The sequence below is a fragment of the Lodderomyces beijingensis genome (genome assembly GCF_963989305.1).
Source record: "Lodderomyces beijingensis strain CBS 14171 genome assembly, chromosome: 1".
Classification (NCBI taxonomy): Eukaryota; Fungi; Ascomycota; class Pichiomycetes; order Serinales; family Debaryomycetaceae; genus Lodderomyces; species Lodderomyces beijingensis.
This window is the reverse complement of record NC_089970.1, coordinates 113,463-133,537: the sequence shown is the minus strand read 5'-3', so window position 1 is coordinate 133,537 and position 20,075 is coordinate 113,463. Positions and strand designations below refer to the sequence as shown.

Sequence of the window (20,075 nt, the reverse complement as noted above, 5' to 3'; positions counted from 1 at the left end):
CGCGTTAAAACTATATACTACAGGCTACTGGCACTTTCCATCAACTTTACCGGGCCGTCACGCATACCGGGCGGTGACTCTAAGTTACAGATCCTCCAGCTCCAGCTCTTTGCGCTTCCCCCGCTGTAGCCTTAGCTGTAGTCGCTTTGACTCGACGTAGGCGTCACTCGATGCCCATGCAAAGAGCCGGTTCGCCCGTCCAATGGGAGCAGCGTAAACACTCAGCTGTGCCTGTTTCAACCCTGCAGTTTGACCTAGCCATTTCTCTAGAATCCGTCGCTGTGCTGCTTCCAAGTGGGAGCCGTGCCATCGTGTCGTTGGAATGGTGGGTGCTGCGGTGATAAATTGCGGGGTGGTGCCCTGTAGCGAAGAATAGAGCTTGTTCGACTTGCCTGACTGTTGTAGAATAGCCTCCGGGTATGGATTGGTCGTTCCATTGGAGTCAAATGTGACCCCCATCAGCTGGCTAGCGTCTTCCGTGGCTGCCATTGATAAAGGTAACGGTTTCTGGCGTTGGAAAAAAAAAAATATGCACTGTTGAGACCACACTATGGCGATGTTCCCACAGTTTCCCCAGTTCAAGGTGCTCGTCTTCTTGGTGGATGGGTTGACCAAGGACGCGATTGCCAATATACAGAAGCAGCTCGCTGATGCTAACCCCGAGTACGACTATTGCTTTTGCAGCACCACGTACATCGTCTCATTGGAGCAGCTCCACCACAGCATCCACAATAGCTTGCAAAGTTACACGCTGGACCAGATGCAAACGCGGACCTTAAATGCGGAGATTTTGCTCAACTTGTGCCCTGTTAATGTGATCTCAGAAGCACTAAAGCGGTTTGGAATACTGGAGGCGTGTTCCAGTGCGGTGATCATTAAAATACTAGGCAGGGAGGAGAACACCATCGAAGTTGAGCGGTTCACCCAGTCTTTGGGCACAGTGGTGCCCATAACAGACGACGCACTTTACCAAAGAGCGGACATTGCAAAGTTTAAGAAAGTCTACAAATTGAATGACGCTGAAGACCCCCTGGACCTCACACGATTGGCTATAGGAGCAAGTATTTTACGCGGGTGCTAGCCCCCCTGGACCTCACACGATTGGCTATAGGAGCAAGTATTTTACGCGGGTGCTAGGCTCTACTTGAATGCAAATCTATTCAAATCTACACGGCGGGGCTTGGGTTCCTGCCGTTTTTCAACAACATTGACTGATTTTGTCACCAAGACTGGTCTCGGGCCTCCTTTGATGGAAGGCTTCATTTTTTTTCTCACTGGTGACCCCGCAGTGTCTTCGGACTCCTCTACTTCACCAACCTCAACCTTTACTATCTCTTTTGACTCCGCGGGCAAACTTGAGATCCAAATTGGTCTCCCATCGGTGGTCTCTGGTTCCTGCGGGCGGAAGAACTTACTAATTCCCAGTGTCTTTACCTCAGTGGAGGCCAACTTGCGCAACTTCTTTGACGTCGGTGACACTTTCGTCGCACACTTTACTGACGCGGTTCCCACTCTCTTAAGCTTGACCATGCCAAGTACAGACCCGGGGTGCTCTCTAGAAAGCAACACCTCGTGGGTGTTTGGATCAACCAATCCATTGCAGACCTTTACCGCCAACTCTGAATCCCAAGTTTGCCCACAAACCAGCTCTAGAGTCGCTGCGTCTACATCCAAACTCAGCGGCACCTCATTCAATGCCACCACTTGCTGCGTCCTCGGGTCAAACACTTTTTGAAACTGGAACGCAAGGGTCGCCCTAGCAAACTCCCCCTCGATGTCCTCGGGAAGTGGCTTCCCCGCGGCAGGCAAGGCCACTACAACTTTTTGTAAGTCCCGGTACCGATGCACTAGCTGGACCGAGGACTTGATGCCGACGCCGGGGACGCCCCTGGTGTAATCACAGCCCGAGAGCATCGCCGCAAGTCGCACCTGGTCGCTACTGAGACTGCCAAGGAAAGGAACCGCCTTGACCTTGTTGAAGTTTGCCCTGTCAATCTCCACACAACTAGCATCATCTCGCAACTTTGTGATCAACTTGCGGCACCCAAACACAAGCAAGTCTGAGTCCTCGCTCAAGATCCCATCAACAATGCCGGTTTTCTCTAGGTACACCATCTGCGGGTCCGCCTCGTACGGCGCCACCACGTAGGAAATGTTCATCTTGTCTAGCTCCACCATGATCAGTTTCGCCATCTGGTGGCTCACGCAAGCGGCTTTCATGTACGCCTTTGCCGCGAGGGTGGCTTTTCCCGCCCTTGTATACTTCTCTGCAAGCCTGCGTGCCTCCTCGCGCTCCAGCTTTCTCTTTGCGTTGGTCTCTGCTTTCGCCGTCAACAGCGCGCCGTCAAAGACAAAGTACGGGTTGATCCCAAAGTGCCGGAGCATGGCAATCTTGTTCAAGATGCTGGTGATGTACCTCCTAGTCGGTTTCCCAAGGCAGAGCTCCTCGGCACAGGAGACTATCGCGCGGTGCAACCACCCATACGTGTCAATAGCTAGCGTCTTGCCACGGTACCGCTCAAGCGAGCACGGGTCCTGGATGCATTTGAGAAGCGGGAGTAGCCCTGAGACTCCCATCGTTGGTGGAAGAAGAGGTTGTCAACACGTCTTGTTTTACACCGAAGTGGTAGCACGTCTATTCTATCTATGATTGCAGGCGCCAATAGAGATTGAAAACTGCACGCCTGCACTCTCGTCTCCTCCCAGACGCTTGCTGAAATAATACCCCAAGTCAAAGTTGGCCCACTGGTTGAAATACTTTAACCCGGCACCGTACGAGAGCGCGGCGGTGCTGTCAGTAAGGGAAAACTTGGAATCCACATTGCCTAGTAATGCTGTACAGTATAGTCTCAATGGGGAAGTAGGTTCCACGTTATGTGGCGGAGCGTAGAAGAGCCGGGGCACTTTTGTAAGCATAGTGGCCTGCAATTTGTAAAACAGTAACCCTCCACTAGGCTCCACGCTGTTTTGCTTGAACCCGACAAACGAGCTGTGTCCGCCGAGATAAAACTTGTCCAAGGTGTGGACGGGGAACTTGCTGTTGAAGTTGTAAATGCCTCCAACCTCCCCTGTGAAACTAGTGGTGATGTTAAGGAACGACTTGTAGAGGCCTAGTCTAACCTTCAGTTTGGCAAACTCGCCGCTGTTACTGGGGTTTGCTTGCTCTTGTACGGAGCTCAACTCGGCATCGGCCTCCACCTCGATTCCATCAGTAGGGAACACTTTGCCCAAACATGAAACATTCTTGTAGCAGACTCTACCAGCAACGCTGGACTTCAAAAACTGCCCACCAAAGAACTTGAGATTGTCCAGCGCGCTGTCGTCTATATCATAAAGGTTCCTCTTGAACAACGACAACCCAGCAAAAACACTCCATGGCCCCGGGGCCTTATACTGGATCCCTATTTTACCACCCAATTCATTCTCTTGAAAGTCCAGCCACGCGTGGTTGTCCTTGGTGTTGTACCCACCGTCCAAAACAACCTTGAACCGCGGGTCTTTCAAACTGGAAGCAAACTTAAACTGGCTCAATAAATGGTCATGAGGCTTGTACGGGTTGTAGTCGACCCCCACGGAGACAACCTCGCCGTTGCCGTTGAAGTTGCTATCTACATGGTTCAATTGGAGGTTTAGAAAGTCCTCAGCGTCAAACTTGAGAAACCCCTGGCTGGTGTTGAGCGGAGTAGGGGAAACGTCAAAGGTGACTTTTGCCGGGATCGATTTCTCATGGTTGTACGACTTTACCGATGGAGCTGTCGAGTAGTAGTCTGGCTGGACCCGGACCTTCACCTCGTCAAACACTCCCGTGTCGAGCAAGTGGTGGTAGGAAGTGGTTGTCTCCGCGGTCAACCTGGCCAAAGTGTAGTCGCTTCCAGCCAATAGCGGGGTCAACAATTTCTTGTAAAACTCGTCGCTAAACGCTTGTCCTCCTTCGACTTGCACCGCTATCAAGTACACGGGCTGCGTAGAGGAAGCCAGTAACAACGACTGGATGCCGCCTGTTTCAACTTGACCCATTGAATGCATGTATTATGGTGTCCAGGGTTTTTACTTTTTTCCCCGTGGAAAATTTCATTCTAAGTCTCTCTATTTACATCTACAGTGGCCCCGTCGTAGGCCAAGTCCAACACTTTCCAGTCACACTTGATCCCCTCGCTTTGGAAGATACCCGTGACGTCACGTGCAATACTTTCAAACCCGTCAGTAGCGAGGCATAAAATGGTTGGACCAGCACCGCTGAGGCAGATGCCGCAGAGTCCCGGGTGTTTCGCGGGGACCACGTCTTTCAACACCGTGTCCAAGCCGGGGATCAACACCGTCCTGTACGGCTGGTGGATCTTATCCTTCATTGCCTCGTAGATCACCTTGTGGTTTGGCGGGTTCTGGGTCAACGCGGTGGTGAGTATGGCTATTCTTTGCAAGTTGTAGATAATGTCCTTGCGGGAGTAGGTCTGCGGCAACACTGCTCTGGACTTGTCTGTGCTGACCTCAAAGTTGGGCACAATGGCGACGCATTTGATTTTCGGATTCCACTTGTACTGCACGTACTCGCCGATGTCCCGTGGCGGCGGTGACAGCACTATGGAGGACCGGGGGGTGTCCTCTTTAGGCAAGACCCATTCCAATGGCACCTGCGTGGCCTCTGCGTCCCCCTCGTCGAGCTCATTCAAGTACGACCCAATAAACCCGCCGAGCATGGCGGCGGCAATGTTATCCGGGTGCCTCTCAATCATCAAACAGTAATCGAGCATCCTCCTTTTGTCCAAGTGCAAGTCCCCAATGACGTTCCCTAGGCAGGCTCCGCCGACAATGGCGCTAGCGCTCGAGCCCAAACCGCGCCCAAGGGGGATGGGGTTGTTCACGTGGATCTTGGTTCCGTGGGGGAACTGGCTGATCCCGTTGCATCTGAGCACATACAATGCAGTTTGTGTGATCAAGTTCTTGTCTGAACTCAACGGGACCTTCTCGGCGAGATCACCCTCATAGGAAAGAAGCGCGTTGTGGGGGTCCGCCGTGGTATCAACACTGGGATCAATCTCCACGCTAATACTCAAGTAGAGCTGCAACCCTACCCCCAACACGTCGAACCCGGGACCTATATTCGCCGACGACGCGGGCACTTTGATCTGAAACGAACGTGGCATAGCTCTTTGGTGGATGGTGTGGGTCTATTACAGATTTGAAATTTTTTCTTCAAGAGCGAGAGAAATACAAATCGATAAATCATATACAGGTGGGTCTCTTTCTCCAAACAATCTCCGCAGGCTCTTGAGGCAAGGTGACCATCGAGGTGTAGTCCACTTCAGGCACAGTTTTGCCCTTTAGTTCCCACTGCAAGTTGTACACAAACGTGGTCAAGAGAGTGCCTAGTTGCACATAGGCAAACTGCTCGCCAATGCACCTGTGTCTTCCTCCACCAAATGGCAAATACGACGAGCCCACGCCTTTGGAGACCTTGCCAAACCCGTAGTCAACCTCGTCTGAGTCCTTGCTGGCCAAGTTGGAGTCGTCCCAGCGATGCGGGTCAAACACTGCCGCGTTGTGGTAGTACTTTTCGTTGGTATGCGCGTACCCTGGCGAGACCAACACGTGGTGTCCCCTGGGAACTACAAAGGTGGTCCCTGGAACCACAAGCGGCGACATGACTTTGCGAAAGATGGAGTGTAGAGGCATGTGCATCCTCAACGTTTCCTTGATGGTGTTGTTGACCAAGGACATCCCTTGCAAGTCCTCGTAAGTCAAGTCGTCGAGGCGGCCGCCTTTTGGCTTCAACACGGACTGAATCTCGTCGTATAGTTGCTCCTGCAACTCCGGCTTCTCTCCCAAGTGCAACAAGAACCAGGCCGACGTGGAGGAGCTCGTGTGCTGGCCGCCCATGAGCACCCCAATCAACAAGTTGGCAATCTCCTGGTCGCTCATCTTGACGCCGTCCTTGTACGTGGAGTTGACCATCAACGAGCTGATCAAGTCGTCGTTGGCGTCGACTCCAGCTTCACGTCTCTTGGTGATCTCCTTCATGTACGTTTGGGATATTTTCTGCTGCGCCGCGTCTCGCTTCCAATAATGCGGCAATGGCAAGTTGGGAAAGACAAAGTTCACCGGGGTAAAGCCCTTGTCCAAGTCCGAATAAAGCTGAGCAAAGGACTCGTCGAAGCGGTTGCGCATCGCTGCGCCCATGAGCGATCTCGACGCAGTGAATATGGTAATCTCCGGCTGTGTCTGCATGACATTGGCCACGCCTGAACTCTGCTTTGACAAATTAAACATTGGCGACTTGACAAAGTAGCTCAACACCTCCTCCCTGATGAGCGGGACATACCTCCTAAACGAGTCCGTGGTTAAGGCAAACTTTGCAAACTTTTTCTGCTCCATCAACCGTGCGTTAGGGCAGTCGTATATGACGCCCTTGCCAAACACGGGGGTCGTCAAATGCTGGTACGCTTCCTCCGCGGAAACATCAGACAACTTGGCATTGAGGATAAACTCGTGGCCCTTGGGGCCTAAATAGACGGTCATGACCCGCCCCAACAACATAAAAGCAAACACATCGCCATGTTTCTTGCGGCAGTTTTCAAAAAACTCATACGGCTGTTGTCCATACCCGACCGCCAGGCCAAACCAGGGGATCCAGTAAAACACAAGCGGCACACGGTCTTTCCTCAACGAGTAGAGCAACTGCCATACGATATTGTACACAAACGGAGCAGCAATGAGGATGGAAAGCTGCTGGAAAGTGGACAAGGTGAGGAAGAAATTGTACCCTTGGAGTAGTCCGTCAACGATAGCCATTGCTGATGATAGAGCGATGGAGGGAACCAACTCTCAGGAACTTGTCCAATTATAAGTACTGCAATGTCTCACCCTCCAAAATGGTGTGTTTTTGCATCTCGTCGTTTACGAAAAACTTTTGGCATACGACGGGGAAAAATAAAACTGCAGCGCGCGTGCAATTATCCTAGAGCTCGTACACCCTAATATCTATATAAATATCCTCACTGCATCTCAAACCCCATCTCCTTGGCCCTGACCACCAACTCGTCGTGGTCCTGCTGCATTCTGCTGTTCTTCTCTTCCAAGAACTTGATATACTCTATAGACTTGGCCAAGATTGTGCCCTTGTTCAACTTTCGTGCGGGCTCCAACCCTTCCAAGTCAATGTCTTCAAAAGACATGTTGTTGTACTGGTCGCCAAAGGGGACCATCTCGTCCCCCTCGGAGCTGTCGTACTCGTCCACGTCGTCGCCGATCAACTGCATCCGCTGCTGCTTCAACCGCATTTTCTCCTGGTGCTTCCGGAGCACCAAGATTTTCAACGTGGGCACCGACTCCTGCAACGCGTTGAACTTGTCGTTGATCTTGTTTCTGTACCTTTGTTCAATCACGTTGTGCGCGGATTTAACCCGCGGTCTGCCCGAATGGGGCTGCAGTAATGGGGTCGACACGGACGACTCGGTCACCACTGCGGGTCTCTGCTTTGTTGGTTCCTTTTTGCTAGGCTTGAAGGGGCTGCCGGTTTCCTGTTTTATATTGGGCGTCTGCAGTCTATTTGGTGTAGCCGGCGAGGAGAAGCCGTTCTTTATAGAGTCCAGGCCTTTGCCTCCGATGACCGGGTAGATGCTTTGAAACAGCGACGCGGTGAATGAGCTGAGTGAGGAGGAAGTGGACGACTGCTGCAACTGGTTGCCCTGCTGGTCCACCGCCCCGTCCTCCGTTTTCAGCGGGCACGTCTCAACATTGGCCTCGACAGATAACGGAGACCTCACTGTGGCTGCCGCGGCGGAGTACGACAAGTGCGACGCAATCTCTTCATTGCCGAGCTGGGGAAACTCAAACCCGGGTGGCTTATTCGCGTCATCGTGGTCATGAGACTGACCTCTAGCATCGTCCGCTGCCGACTCCAGCAACCCTAGCTCTGGCGGATTATACCCCAAGTCCATTCCCGTGTCGTTGCAAATCTCGTCTGTCCCGGCAATATACCCGGTGTTGCTCGGCAAGTTGCGGTCGATGTAGGAGGACTCCCCGCTGCACATTGGCAGCGGCATATTCATCAGCTTTGCTCTATTGGTGACACACTGCTGAAACGAGGGAGCGAGGGAAAAGTCCAAATCAACAGGGAACCCGGGTGTTTCACTAGTTTGGTTTCTCATACCTCCACTGCCGACCTCAAGCACCGGCTGCCCTAGCAAGCAGAGACTAGTCGGGTCCATTCTCATGTGATACGGAGCATCCTTTGCTTCATAGGTGACATCCTGCTGCTGCACCTGCTCCTTAACCGGCACATGTCCAGCCTCCTCCTCCGCAAACAGTTTCTGCATCTCGTTGGCGTTCCCCATGGGCGAAAAGAACGAACTGTAGTCATTAAGCTTGTAAGACATTGGGCGGAAAGCAATGTCGTTAGCTCCTCCCGATGGCAGCTCCAGTCAGTGGAAGTGCTTGCGATATATAAAAAAAAATCCTCAACCAGTGTATTTGTTTCTTTTAATGGATCTAACCTGTAGTTGGCTCTGTGGAATCCTGCGTGGAACACTCTCAACAAGAAAAGCACCCTACCGACTGGATTTCCTTTTTATCCACCAACGACGGAACCTAGATGCTTGATTTTGCATTCATCAAGACAGCTCTTGCACTTGGCCTGTAAAATATATCTAAATGCAATCCAATGTACGATCCAAACCACCTCTGGCGCAGTCACCCCACGCCACGCCGTTGCTCTTCCACCTGAACCAAACTCTGGTGTATCTCTTCTTCAGCTATGACCACCATGGCTTCTGCACGGACCAATCCAGCGATAAGAAGTCGCGATTGTTTTTAGACCAACAACAGCCATTATCCGCATCTTTCGTAGATTTCCATGTTGCGGTTTTGGACCGTGAGATATAATACTGGACTATTTTTGCAGCACTTGCTAATCATACGACTTTAAAGACAGGTTTTGGAAAAATAAACTCCTCTGGGCGTGGTCTAGACTGTTAGCAGTCCACCATTGATTTTCCTCCTTTCTGTTATTTTTTTTTCTCTCACATCATCGCTAAGGTTTGTTCCTCAAGACATGTCCCAGCTCCATGATCTATGCAAGTTTCCCACACGCCCCATAACTGTGGAGTATGTCTCCCAGTTGAGGTCGTACTTGAGCAGCGGGGTCCCCGCTACTTATACAGTGGAGGAGGCGTACAACTATGAGAATCGGGTGGAGACTGAACCAGCAACCGCCACGACTCCGTTGCATTTGATCTGCACTCATGTGCCAACAGACTTGGACGAGGGTGAAACCGCGGTAGTTGATGAAATGTGTGATGTCTTGTTTGAGTACGGCGCCGGCTGGAGCTTCACCGATGTCAATAATGAGACCCCGGGGTGCGTGTTGATCCGGCGCGGGCTTAAAGACTGGGCGTTGTATGAGAAGCTTGTGGACGCTGGCGTGAGGGCAGAGTTGTTGTTGAGAAAAGTGAGCGAGTATGACGTGGAGTTTGTTGAAGAAGGGGAAGTGGTTGCCTCTGAAGAGGCTGCTGCTCCCTCCCACAACCAGCAAGCATTTCTCGAGTCGAAACTTGAGTATGTGGACGATGCGCTAGTCACGAAAGAGAGAAAAGACGGCGTCATGATGAGCTGGGAGTCGGATATCATGCAACTAGCCGCAGACTCAATCACCGTTAATGGTAGTGACGACTTGTGTATTCTCAACATTGGCTTTGGAATGGGGATCATAGACACGATGCTTCAGCAGAAGAACCCCCGCAAGCACTACATTTGTGAAGCCCACCCAGATGTGCTAGCCAAGATGAAACAAGATGGCTGGTTTGAGAAAGCAAATGTGGTGGTCTTGAGTGGCCGCTGGCAGGATGAACTCGACAAGTTGCTTTCTCAGGGCACTGTTTTCTTCGATGGCATCTACTACGACACTTTTTCCGAGCACTACCTGGACATGCTCGAGTTGTTTGACTATGTTGTTGGTTTGTTGAAACCAGACGGTGTTTTCTCCTTCTTCAACGGGCTTGGTGCTGACAGACAGGTCATTTACGAAGTCTACAAAAAGTTGGTTCAAATAGACCTCGAAAATTACGGCTTGAGGTGCCGATTCAAGGAAATGCGCGTGCCACCAGAATTGTTCAAAAAAGGAGGCGAAAGTATCTGGGATGACATAAAGAGAAGCTACTGGTCTTGCCCTATTTACTACCACCCAGAAGCCACATTCATGGACTTTAGCTAATGCTTAGTTTCTCCCCTTCCACAAAACACCCTAGCCCGCAGAATGCCTCGTCTAGTGCTCTCTCAAAAACATTAGCCAACCTCCAGCCGCCCCCTAGATACTCCTTTTTCTTTGCCAACTCGAATAGATACGGGTCGTGGTAGCTATCCTTGGGGTCAACAGTTTGGCTCAATAGACGATACCTCAAAGTCAAATCTCTGTCTCCGTCGAACGGCGTAAACGGTGCAACTGCCACCGCCAGGCGGCTCTCGGGTACACTACTGCTAAACTGCTGGTCCAACTGGCTGTTTATCTGCTGCAACTGTTTCTTCCTCTGCAGCGTGCGCTTGTTCAACTGCCGCTGCTGCTGCTGAAGCAACTCTTCGCTGCTCATTGAGCTGTTGGTCATCTTCTCCAAAAGCTCCTGCTGCTGGAGGATCTTAAACTCCACATCCTCCTGCTCCATCCGTTTCTGAATCTTGAGCTTCTCCTGCTTCAACCGTTCCATGGCATCCTGGTACTTGGCCAAGTCGGCTGTCTTTTGCGACTCGCGCATGTTCTTTTCGAGAATCTCTAGCTTGTGCTCGCTCTCGTACTCTCTGACCTCCTGCTCCGTCGCCTCAAGGTCAACCCCGTTGCTCAATTTGAACACTATTTCCTCCACCTGTTCCAAGTACTGATTGTACTCTTTCAAGCTGGCAAAGTCCTCCTCGGTTTTGTTGTAGATGGCACCGACTCTTCGCCGCACGTCGATCTCCTTTTCAATAACCAAGTCCTCAAAGATCTGCTGCTTGAATCTGTTCTTTCGCAAGATTTTTCCGCATTTCGGATACGGGCATGGGGCCGGGCCTAGTGAAAAGATCCTATCGACGCATGACTCGCAGATCTTGTGATAGCACTCGGGGTTGACAAGAAACCTCATACTGGGGGAGAGGTACTTGTCTGTTTTGCAGATCGGACACATGTCCCGCAACTGGTCGGGATGGGGCACGATGTTCATGGTGTAGTTACTCTAGTTTATTCAGTCTACTGTGGATTGGTAATCCGATGATAAAGTAGTAGTCTATTTTTCCAAACCGAGATGAAAAAAAAAATTGACCTTTCTCCTCACCACAGTACTAAACCAAGCAATGAGTACAGTGTTTGGGGAAGACCGTGAGCACGACTTTGATGAGGCGGCAGAGGCACCCGGGTTTGAGTTGAGCCAAAACCCACATGCCTGTGCCTACTGTGGAGTCAACACCCCCAACTCGGTGATCAAGTGCAACACGTGCAACAAGTGGTTCTGCAACGACAAGACCAACTCTTCTAGTTCCCACATTGTCACCCACTTGGTAATGTCCCGCCACAACCAAGTCAGCTTGCACGAAGAGTCGGATCTAGGCGACACCACGTTGGAGTGCTACAACTGCGGCAACAAGAACGTGTTTATGTTGGGGTTTGTCTCTGCCAAACAGGAGTCTGTCGTGGTGATCCTCTGCCGTTTGCCCTGCGCACGGTCAAAGGACATCAACTGGGACACGAGCCACTGGCAGTCGCTCATTGAAGACCGGCAGTTTTTGTCGTGGTTGGCGCCGCCCCCGAGCGAGGAGGCGTTGATTGATTCCAGGCAGGTGACCCCGCAGCAGATTTCCAAGTTGGAGGCCCAGTGGCGGTTGAACCGGGATGCGACTATTAACGACGTTGAGAATAACGACGTTGCCGAAGAGCTGGTGTTGCCGATATTGATGCGGTACAACGACGGGTTCCAGTACCAGAGATCGTTTGGCCCGTTGGTGAAATTGGAAGCCGACTACGATAAAAACTTGAAGGAGTCGCAAGCGCTAGAGCATATTCAGGTCAAGTGGGCCTTGGGGTTGAACAACAGACACTTGGCCTCGTTCACGTTGATGACGTTTGAGACCTCCAATTTGAAAGTGGCTGTGGGAGATGAGATTATATTGCGTTATAACGGCAGCCAGAGGGAGCCCTGGGAAGGGCATGGCTTTATCTTGAGGTTGCCCAATTCTTACCAGGAGGAGTTCACATTGGAGTTGAACGCGTCCAAAGTGGCGCCACCAACAAACTTGACCAACGACTTTACTGCCGAGTTTGTGTGGAAAGGCACCTCGTACGACCGGATGCAGCAAGCAATGAAGGACTTTGCCACAGACGAAGAGTCTGTTTCGTCGTACCTCTACCACAAGTTGTTGGGCCACGATGTGGCTCCCGTGGAGTTTGACATTGAGGCCCCGGAGAAATTCTCGCACCCAAAGTTGACCGAGTTGAACATCTCCCAGACCAACGCTGTGAGGTCTGTGTTGCAAAGACCGCTCTCCTTGATACAAGGACCACCGGGGACAGGCAAAACTGTCACCTCCGCCACGATAGTCTACCATTTGTCCCGCTTGAACAAGGAGAAGATCTTGGTTTGCGCGCCTTCAAACGTAGCCGTTGACCACTTGGCCGAGAAGTTGGACTCGTTGGGGTTGCGGGTGGTGCGGTTGACGGCCAAGTCACGCGAGGACGTCGAGAGCTCCGTGAGCCACTTGGCGTTGCACCACATTGTCAACAAATCGGCAAAGGGAGAGTTGAAGAAGTTGATCAAATTGAAAAACGAGGTTGGCGAGTTGTCGGTGGAGGATGCCAAAAACTTTATCAAAAATTTGCGTGCGTCCGAGTTGAAGATATTGAGCAAGGCCGAGGTTGTGTGTTGTACGTGTGTGGGTGCCGCCGACAAGAGACTAGCCCAGTTCAAGTTCAGAACAGTGTTGATAGATGAGAGCACGCAGGCTTCCGAGCCGGAGGTGTTGATCCCCATAGTCAAAGGAGCCAAGCAGGTGATTCTCGTTGGCGACCACCAGCAGTTGGGGCCTGTTATCTTGGACCGAAAAGCCGCCGATGCCGGGCTAAAGCAGTCCCTATTTGAGCGATTGGTCTTTCTCGGACACGTTCCGATTCGGTTGGAAGTGCAGTACAGAATGCACCCGTGCTTGTCCGAGTTCCCCAGCAACATGTTTTACGAAGGCTCACTCCAAAACGGAGTCACTAGCCAGGACCGGTTGGTGGAGGAGGCGATGTTCCCCTGGCCCGTGTTGGACACCCCGATGATGTTCTGGGCCAATTACGGCCGTGAGGAGTTGAGCGGCAGCGGCAACTCGTACTTGAACCGAGTCGAGGCGATGAACGTGGAGCGGATCATCACGCGGTTGTTCAAGGACGGGATCAGGCCGGAGCAGATCGGGGTGATCACTCCCTACGAGGGCCAAAGGGCGTACTTGGTGCAGTTCATGTCCATCAACTCGACAATCTTGGACAAGCGGCATGAGTATCTTGAAGTGGAGATTACTAGTGTCGACGCGTTCCAAGGGCGGGAGAAGGACTTTATCATCTTGAGCTGTGTTCGCGCCAACGACTCGCAAAGCATTGGGTTCTTGAGCGATCCGCGGAGGTTGAACGTGGCGCTCACCAGGGCCAAGTACGGGTTGTTGGTGTTGGGGAACCCACGCGCATTGTCGCGCAACAAGCTATGGAACCACTTGTTGATCCATTTCCGCGAAAAGGGGTGCTTGGTCGATGGACCGTTGGACAACTTGCAGCTTTCCATGGTGCAGCTAAACAATTACGCTGCGCGAGGCACCACCAAAGGGCCAAAGAGGAACCCGCTTGGCGCTCCATCGACGGCATTCTCGACCGCCACTTTTGACGGCGGCAGCATGGCCAATGAAGGGTCTGACGTGCAACGCCAGCAGAAGGTTAGGGACGAGTTGTGGCCCGCGTTGGCCAACCAGTCAAACTACTACAACGGCGACAACTCCATCAGCGCCAATTTCTACAGCAAGTTGCACAAGATTGATAAAAAGTACGAAGGTGCGAGATACAGCGGGGAGAATATCGAGGACGACATCCGGAGCATCACCAGCTCGTTTGCCGCGGGATTGAACTTTTAAATGACCCATGTAGGTGTATAAACTCTGGTGTCACATGGTAGCACACAAAGTCAAAACAAAGCAAACGAGTGACGACAAAAATCAAGACACATCCTGAACCAACGACTCTACACCTCTTTTTCACGACACTAGGATTGACAAGTTTTTCCCACGTTAAAGACATGTCTCCATCAGGTCATAAAAAATACGACTCGCAGCACCGCGGTGGCAAAGTTGACTCGAGCGAGTCCAGCAACCATGAGCACTCTTCCATCGACTACCAGGGTTTAGCCGCAGAGTCCGCTGCGGCCACAGCCTCCGCCGCGGTTGCAGCCGCCGGCAAGAGACAGCACCTGATGGGCTCGGAGGTTGACCCCGTGACCATGTCGCAGGCCCTTGCCCATATCAACAACATGAAGAACCCGCACCGGATGAAATTGTCTGGCGAAGACGTCAAGTTGATTCTCTATCTCATAGTTGAGACCAAGCCGTTCAAGTACGTTGGCAACAGGTCGCTCAGCCAGACCAAAAAGTGGGAGATTATCCAGAACAAGTACTACGACATCAAGTTCAGAGAGCAGAACAACACCAACTTCATTGTCCCCACCGTGCGCACGTTGCAGCGCCAGTTGGTGGCCGCGATCAGGAAGGCCGAGGCGCTTCGAAGCAAAGAGGCTGCCAATGGCATCGACTTGCTGCCCCACGTGATCCCCGAGACCTTGTCCGAGATCGACAGCGACGAGTACTACAACTTCCACCATGTCACGCCAGAGAGCCCCCAAGAGGCGATGGAGCGCGCGTTGCTCGACCTTCACGAGTTGAGCGACAAGATCAAGCAGTTGAAGCTAGAGAGCAGTAACATTGTCAGGAGCAGCTTCCAACCGAGGGGTAAGTCCTCCCCCGCGGCGACGAGGCTCCTTGAGGACAGCGGCAGCGTTTCGGAGCTAGTGGAAACATACAGTACTTCAGCCGCGTCGCATTTGGAAGAGATACTGTCGCTAGTCTTGGACCAAGTTGACAGCTTAAAGAGCGACGTTGCGGCCGGAGGCGATGCCGCTCTCGGCAAAGCCATTGGCTTATTGGAGTCCGTATTCTCCCACGCCAACGACGTTCGACTGGCCATGAGAAAGGACAACGAGCTGGTGAAAAAACAAATCACGAGGATCCTCAATGACCATGCCGAGGCCATTGAACGAATGAAGGAGGAGTTTTCCATAAAACAGCTTGCCTTGACAAAGGAGCTAGTCTCTGTTTTAAAACGGGACTTGGAATCCATGGGGAACGCCCAACTGAGTCTTGAAAAGCTCAATGCTATCAGCGAGATGCTCTGATGGTGTAAGTATTGTTATTTAGTGCAATTGATATTGTAACCGCACACACCATAGAAAAAAATACCCCCCTACCCCCCTAGAATAAATCTGTTGCAAAACTTACAACACTTACAACCACAATCTCCCAAGGGCAATGTTGTTGGTTTTGTTGGCACTATTCATTGTGTATGCCACCGGCTACGAGGCGCAGCCTTTTCATTACAAACCCCCCGTGGAGGCTGCTCTTACCGACGAGGAAATCTGCAAAAGGGCGGTTGCCGAGTTGCACAACGTCGAGGCTGCCACTGATTTAGACGAATGCACCACCTGCAAGACCCGGTTGCAAATAGCCAAGTTCATTGGCTTGACGAGACCGGATTTGGTGCCGCAGATATTCCTCACATGGTGCGTTGAGGCCGGGTATGATGAAGTGCAGTGCCACATGAACTACGGCTACTCGGGCGAGGACTACTCCAGCACCGGGAACGACTTTGCCAAAGTTGCCAGTTTGATGAACCCGTCAGGGTTGGATGGCGACTACTTCTGCTACTACCATGACAAAAAGTGCCACGTCTTGCCCGAGACCCCCAACATCGACATGTCCAACATGTGGCCGCTGAAGCCTAAAAACTATCAGCCACCAGACGGGTGCGGCGAGGTATTCCATGTTTTGCACATCAGCGATGTCAACTTGCAGCTCGACTATACTGTCTTTGCCGAAGCCAACTGCAGCCAAAGCTTGTGCTGCTCGAGCCACTGCAGAAACACCAAAGCCGCCGCGCCGCACGTGAATGAAAACTTGGACACCGGCTATTACGACAGCACCTACCGCAAGAACCATTTCGAAAAGGGCAAGTATTTGGACATCACCAAGGTGAAGAAGCGGACGTGGACTCCAGCGCGGCAGTTTGGCGAGTACACATGCGACACCCCGGCGTTGCTCCTCAACAACACCATGCTGTGCATAAGAGACTTGCACCAAAACCACCTCTCCTTTGAGTTTGCGCTATTCACCGGCGGCACGGTGGACCACTCGGACCGCTGCTACATGAGCAAGGACAAGAACATCAAGTCGCAGGAGACTAGCTACCGGATCATCAAAAAGTACCTCGACAAGATCGATGTCATCCCCACGTTTGGCACGCGGGACATTTTCCCCATGAACCAGCTTCCGCAAAAGCACCTCAGCGAAAACTCCAACTCGTACCAGTGGCAGTTTGACTTTCTCGCGGACTTGTGGCTGGAGTTGGACTGGGTCGACCACGACACCGCGAAGCAGATCCGGTACTCGCAAACGGGGTTCTCGCTCATCACCCTCAAGGGACTCAAGGTTATATCTTTAAACTCAAACGTGTGGAACACAAAGAACTTGTACTGTTTTTGGAACATGTTGGACGTGGACTCCCACGGCATGTGGAAGTTTCTCATTGAGGAGTTGATTGACTCGGAGAGAAACCACCAGCGGGTGTGGATAATCGCGCATCTACCACCGAGTCAGCAAGCGCTTCCCATTTCCACCAAGATCTTCACCTCCATCATTGAGCGGTTCTCGCCAAAAGTCATAGCGGCGATCTTCTTTGGCCACGTTCAAGCAGACACGTTTATGGTCCAGTACGGGTGCGACGGAAGCGACGCCAAGGAGTTGAAAAACGCGGTGAACCACGCCTTGGTGGGACCGCTGGTGAGCCCATACTCTGGCTATAACCCCGCGTGGAAGTACTATGCAGTGGACGAAAAGAGCTTTAGCATTGTCAACTCATTCACCTACTACACGCCCTTGGACAAGTCGTTCTACAATGACGGCGCCGAGCCCAACTGGGAGTTTGCCTACTCCGCCAGGGACTTGTACGACCCCGAGTTGAAGTGGCCGCTGGACTGGACCCTCAACACCGAGTGGTGGCACCACGTGGCGGAGGATATTGGTAACTCTCCCGAGACCGAGTTGTTGTACCAACGGTTGGAGACGCGGTGGTTTTCAGAGGCGGTGTTGGACAACACCAGTTATTGCAAAGTGACCAGTTTCTCCGTCGAGGCAAGGAAGCAGTGCATGGTTACCGATGATCAGGATGATTACATCAAACCCACGTGTCAAACCGACTATGTTCCGTTGATCCATGTCAAGAACCAAGAGGTGGAGTATGTGGAGGCCGACATGGAGGAAGACTTTGAAGCGCAAAAGCAGGCTGTAGGATATGCTCGGAACTGGGAGGAGAAAAATAACAACACAGAGAGTACAACCCCGCAGCCCCAGCGCAAGAAACAGCAAGGAAAGTCGATCCATCTTGCACACAACTGGAACCACGTCAACTATGTAGGAGATATTCCGCCATTATAGGCGGAGAGCGAAATCTTTATTAGCTAGTATAACTTTGTTTAGTATCTGCATTATGTTATAAATAAAAGCAAGCATGGTGCTAAAAAGTGACCGAAAAGCAAGTGAGTCCATTCATAGCCAGATGAGTGGAACCAAGAATACCGAAATAAGATTGCGAAACCGAATGAGTCAATGGGAAAAAAAAACAAGTGGATATATCAGGAACTGAAACTAGGGGTAAATGCAGGAGAGCAAAGGCCAGCTTCACTCTATAATCGGACAGAATGCGCCCATTTCAAACTCATTAAATGCGGTGGAAGCAGCAATCGAGACGGGGTACGACTGGTACTGCAGTGGCTGCTCAGTGGTGGCGGAGCCAGTGAGGAACTCTTCGAAGCCGCATGATAACTCTACGCATGGTGGTTGGAAGCTAAACTGGTTAAACACCGGTTTGGCGAGTTCATCTTCGGAGTAGGTTGTAGCTGGGGTGTATGATTCGGGGTTTTGGGCGATGCCGGGGGCAAAGCTCATCGAGAGCTGGTCGTTGAGCATCATAAAGTCGTCCAAGCTCACGTTTGAGTCGACGTTTTGCATCGTTGTTGACGTGTACAGTGGCGCTTCGGGAAGCTGTTGTTGTTGGATGTTGGTTGTGGATGGGATGTATGGCAAACTCATACACCTGTGCGCTTGCACTTGTTTCTTATGCTGTGGCTTCCTTACAGATGCCTCGGAGGATGACCTGCTGTGCTTTGGTTTTGGCTGGTACGATTTGAATTGCAACTGGCCTGCAGTTGGAGAAGATGCGCATTGTCGAGGTCTTTTCTGGTTAAAGTCTGGCTCCTGTATTGGCGAGTGTAGTTGCTGCTGCTGCTGCTGCTGCGGGAATTGAGGTTGTGATTGCAATGCTGGCGTCGAGTGGAACAACACCGGCTGAGCTTGTCTTTGCTGCTGTTCAAGCAACTGGCGTTGCAACTGCTGGATTTGTTGTTGTTGCTGCATCATGGTTTGCTGGTATCCGTATAAAAGGTCGTTGTTGTTTTGGTGGGCAAATGGTTGTGGTGCAGGCTGGTCCCAGTCGATTCCCAAGTTCATAATCCCCAACCCCAAGTCGGGGCTGGTGGAAGCAGAAGCAGTAGGAGGTGCATCGAAATTGGGCAATGTGGACAAGTCAAAGAGCGAGTCTTCCAAGGATAAAGTAGGCGAAGGCAACTGCAAGTTGGCAGCCGGGGACGGGTTTGCTTCCGGTTGCGCCTTGCTCTTGACAGGGACGGCCTTGTCGGCTTCTTGCTGCTCCACGTCGTCTGACTTGATAGGGGAGAGATCAACAAAGACAAAGTCCTTGGGCTTACCCGGTTTGTTCTTCGGCCTCCTCAATGGCGGTCTTCTCAAGGTAAACTTTGCAGCAGCAGCAGCTATTTTCAACGAGTTGTTGAGACACTCGATCGACGTCTGCAGCAGGTGCCTCGACGAGTGTGAGTCTGTGGATGAGGACTTTGAGTGAGACGCTGAGGGAGTTCTCTTGACTCTCCAGAGCTTCTTACCGTTAGCTGGAGGTAATACGTTGCTATAGCGGGTTAGTAAGAGTTGATGATGTCTGAGTAGCAGTTTCAAACATACGCGTTAATGTTCATATCGGTGTAGGGGTATCGGTTGATGGAGGTGTTGCTGAACCAACGAGAGAGGTAAGAAAGAGCAGGATATGTTTTCCAATATATACTCAACTCCAGGGACTCCCGAATAGTACTATTCGCGGACCGCCCACTAGGCAAGTCAATTGAGGATGGTTCTTGTGGTGAAGATTTCGAGCGTATCTCGACACTTGCGATATTGTGTCACCATGCACCCAGGGCAAGAAAATAGCCAAACTAAAAATAAAAATAGAAAAAAAAAAAAAGAATTTAATTTTCGTGGGCCCTTTTTTCAACACCCACAAGAGGGTCAAATTAACCCAATCGACCTTAAAAATTTTCTGCGCACCATTTGCTGTAATGGCACACTGGGGTTTGACTAAATAGGCAAAAGGCATGTGGAATGGGCTGAAAATATAACTCGCTTTACTTGATTATAGCCTGTTTGGGTAATTGCTTTCTGTGTATATGGCGTACATGACCCCCCGGCCCCAATCAAGCAGGAAAATCAATAAACGAAAGAGGGCTCCCCCTTGCTAATGACGGAGGAGCAACCCTGGTGTTAATTAGACGCATCGGGCGAGGGGTAGTGGAAATAACATCGCGAATTTGCTTGCCTAGTTAGTCGAGCTTTTGACAATAGCGTGTGTTAATGAGGTGATCTATGGGGGGGGTTGTCGGTCATTGATGTTCACCCGAGGCGCCGGCCAGTTGACTCAGTGGAGCTGC

At 51.5% G+C, this 20,075-nt stretch overlaps 13 protein-coding genes across 13 annotated transcripts; 5 read left to right on the top strand and 8 right to left on the bottom strand. All coding sequences in view use genetic code 12, as the record gives it.

Moving 5' to 3' along the window:
- Nucleotides 1-84: 84 nt before the first annotated feature.
- Nucleotides 85-489, bottom strand: LODBEIA_P00650 (uncharacterized protein; the record flags this gene model as incomplete). Its single annotated transcript, XM_066976593.1, has 1 exon — nt 85-489. The coding sequence occupies one exon, from the start codon at nt 487-489 to the stop codon at nt 85-87; it is 405 nt and encodes a 134-aa protein (XP_066827003.1).
- A 61-nt stretch (nt 490-550) lies between these two features.
- On the top strand, nt 551-1,081 carry LODBEIA_P00640 (uncharacterized protein; the record flags this gene model as incomplete). Its single annotated transcript, XM_066976582.1, has 1 exon — nt 551-1,081. One exon carries the CDS (start codon nt 551-553, stop codon nt 1,079-1,081), a length of 531 nt encoding a protein of 176 aa, XP_066827002.1.
- A 59-nt stretch (nt 1,082-1,140) lies between these two features.
- Nucleotides 1,141-2,577, bottom strand: LODBEIA_P00630 (uncharacterized protein; the record flags this gene model as incomplete). Its single annotated transcript, XM_066976571.1, has 1 exon — nt 1,141-2,577. The coding sequence occupies one exon, from the start codon at nt 2,575-2,577 to the stop codon at nt 1,141-1,143; it is 1,437 nt and encodes a 478-aa protein (XP_066827001.1).
- Nucleotides 2,578-2,640: 63 nt separating this feature from the next.
- Nucleotides 2,641-4,026, bottom strand: LODBEIA_P00620 (uncharacterized protein; the record flags this gene model as incomplete). The annotated part of the gene is made up of 1 exon (XM_066976560.1): nt 2,641-4,026. The coding sequence occupies one exon, from the start codon at nt 4,024-4,026 to the stop codon at nt 2,641-2,643; it is 1,386 nt and encodes a 461-aa protein (XP_066827000.1).
- A 50-nt stretch (nt 4,027-4,076) lies between these two features.
- Nucleotides 4,077-5,144, bottom strand: LODBEIA_P00610 (uncharacterized protein; the record flags this gene model as incomplete). The annotated part of the gene is made up of 1 exon (XM_066976505.1): nt 4,077-5,144. The coding sequence occupies one exon, from the start codon at nt 5,142-5,144 to the stop codon at nt 4,077-4,079; it is 1,068 nt and encodes a 355-aa protein (XP_066826999.1).
- Nucleotides 5,145-5,223: 79 nt separating this feature from the next.
- LODBEIA_P00600 (uncharacterized protein) lies at nt 5,224-6,789 on the bottom strand (the record flags this gene model as incomplete). Its single annotated transcript, XM_066976394.1, has 1 exon — nt 5,224-6,789. The coding sequence occupies one exon, from the start codon at nt 6,787-6,789 to the stop codon at nt 5,224-5,226; it is 1,566 nt and encodes a 521-aa protein (XP_066826998.1).
- A 203-nt stretch (nt 6,790-6,992) lies between these two features.
- LODBEIA_P00590 (uncharacterized protein) lies at nt 6,993-8,375 on the bottom strand (the record flags this gene model as incomplete). The annotated part of the gene is made up of 1 exon (XM_066976282.1): nt 6,993-8,375. One exon carries the CDS (start codon nt 8,373-8,375, stop codon nt 6,993-6,995), a length of 1,383 nt encoding a protein of 460 aa, XP_066826997.1.
- A 674-nt stretch (nt 8,376-9,049) lies between these two features.
- LODBEIA_P00580 (uncharacterized protein) lies at nt 9,050-10,207 on the top strand (the record flags this gene model as incomplete). The annotated part of the gene is made up of 1 exon (XM_066976171.1): nt 9,050-10,207. One exon carries the CDS (start codon nt 9,050-9,052, stop codon nt 10,205-10,207), a length of 1,158 nt encoding a protein of 385 aa, XP_066826996.1.
- Nucleotides 10,200-11,186, bottom strand: LODBEIA_P00570 (uncharacterized protein; the record flags this gene model as incomplete). The annotated part of the gene is made up of 1 exon (XM_066976060.1): nt 10,200-11,186. The coding sequence occupies one exon, from the start codon at nt 11,184-11,186 to the stop codon at nt 10,200-10,202; it is 987 nt and encodes a 328-aa protein (XP_066826995.1).
- A 130-nt stretch (nt 11,187-11,316) lies between these two features.
- On the top strand, nt 11,317-14,115 carry LODBEIA_P00560 (uncharacterized protein; the record flags this gene model as incomplete). The annotated part of the gene is made up of 1 exon (XM_066975949.1): nt 11,317-14,115. The coding sequence occupies one exon, from the start codon at nt 11,317-11,319 to the stop codon at nt 14,113-14,115; it is 2,799 nt and encodes a 932-aa protein (XP_066826994.1).
- A 161-nt stretch (nt 14,116-14,276) lies between these two features.
- On the top strand, nt 14,277-15,425 carry LODBEIA_P00550 (uncharacterized protein; the record flags this gene model as incomplete). The annotated part of the gene is made up of 1 exon (XM_066975838.1): nt 14,277-15,425. The coding sequence occupies one exon, from the start codon at nt 14,277-14,279 to the stop codon at nt 15,423-15,425; it is 1,149 nt and encodes a 382-aa protein (XP_066826993.1).
- A 133-nt stretch (nt 15,426-15,558) lies between these two features.
- On the top strand, nt 15,559-17,739 carry LODBEIA_P00540 (uncharacterized protein; the record flags this gene model as incomplete). The annotated part of the gene is made up of 1 exon (XM_066975727.1): nt 15,559-17,739. One exon carries the CDS (start codon nt 15,559-15,561, stop codon nt 17,737-17,739), a length of 2,181 nt encoding a protein of 726 aa, XP_066826992.1.
- A 243-nt stretch (nt 17,740-17,982) lies between these two features.
- LODBEIA_P00530 (uncharacterized protein) lies at nt 17,983-19,349 on the bottom strand (the record flags this gene model as incomplete). Its single annotated transcript, XM_066975616.1, has 2 exons — nt 17,983-19,282; nt 19,336-19,349. The coding sequence occupies 2 exons, from the start codon at nt 19,347-19,349 to the stop codon at nt 17,983-17,985; spliced, it is 1,314 nt and encodes a 437-aa protein (XP_066826991.1).
- Nucleotides 19,350-20,075: the final 726 nt, after the last annotated feature.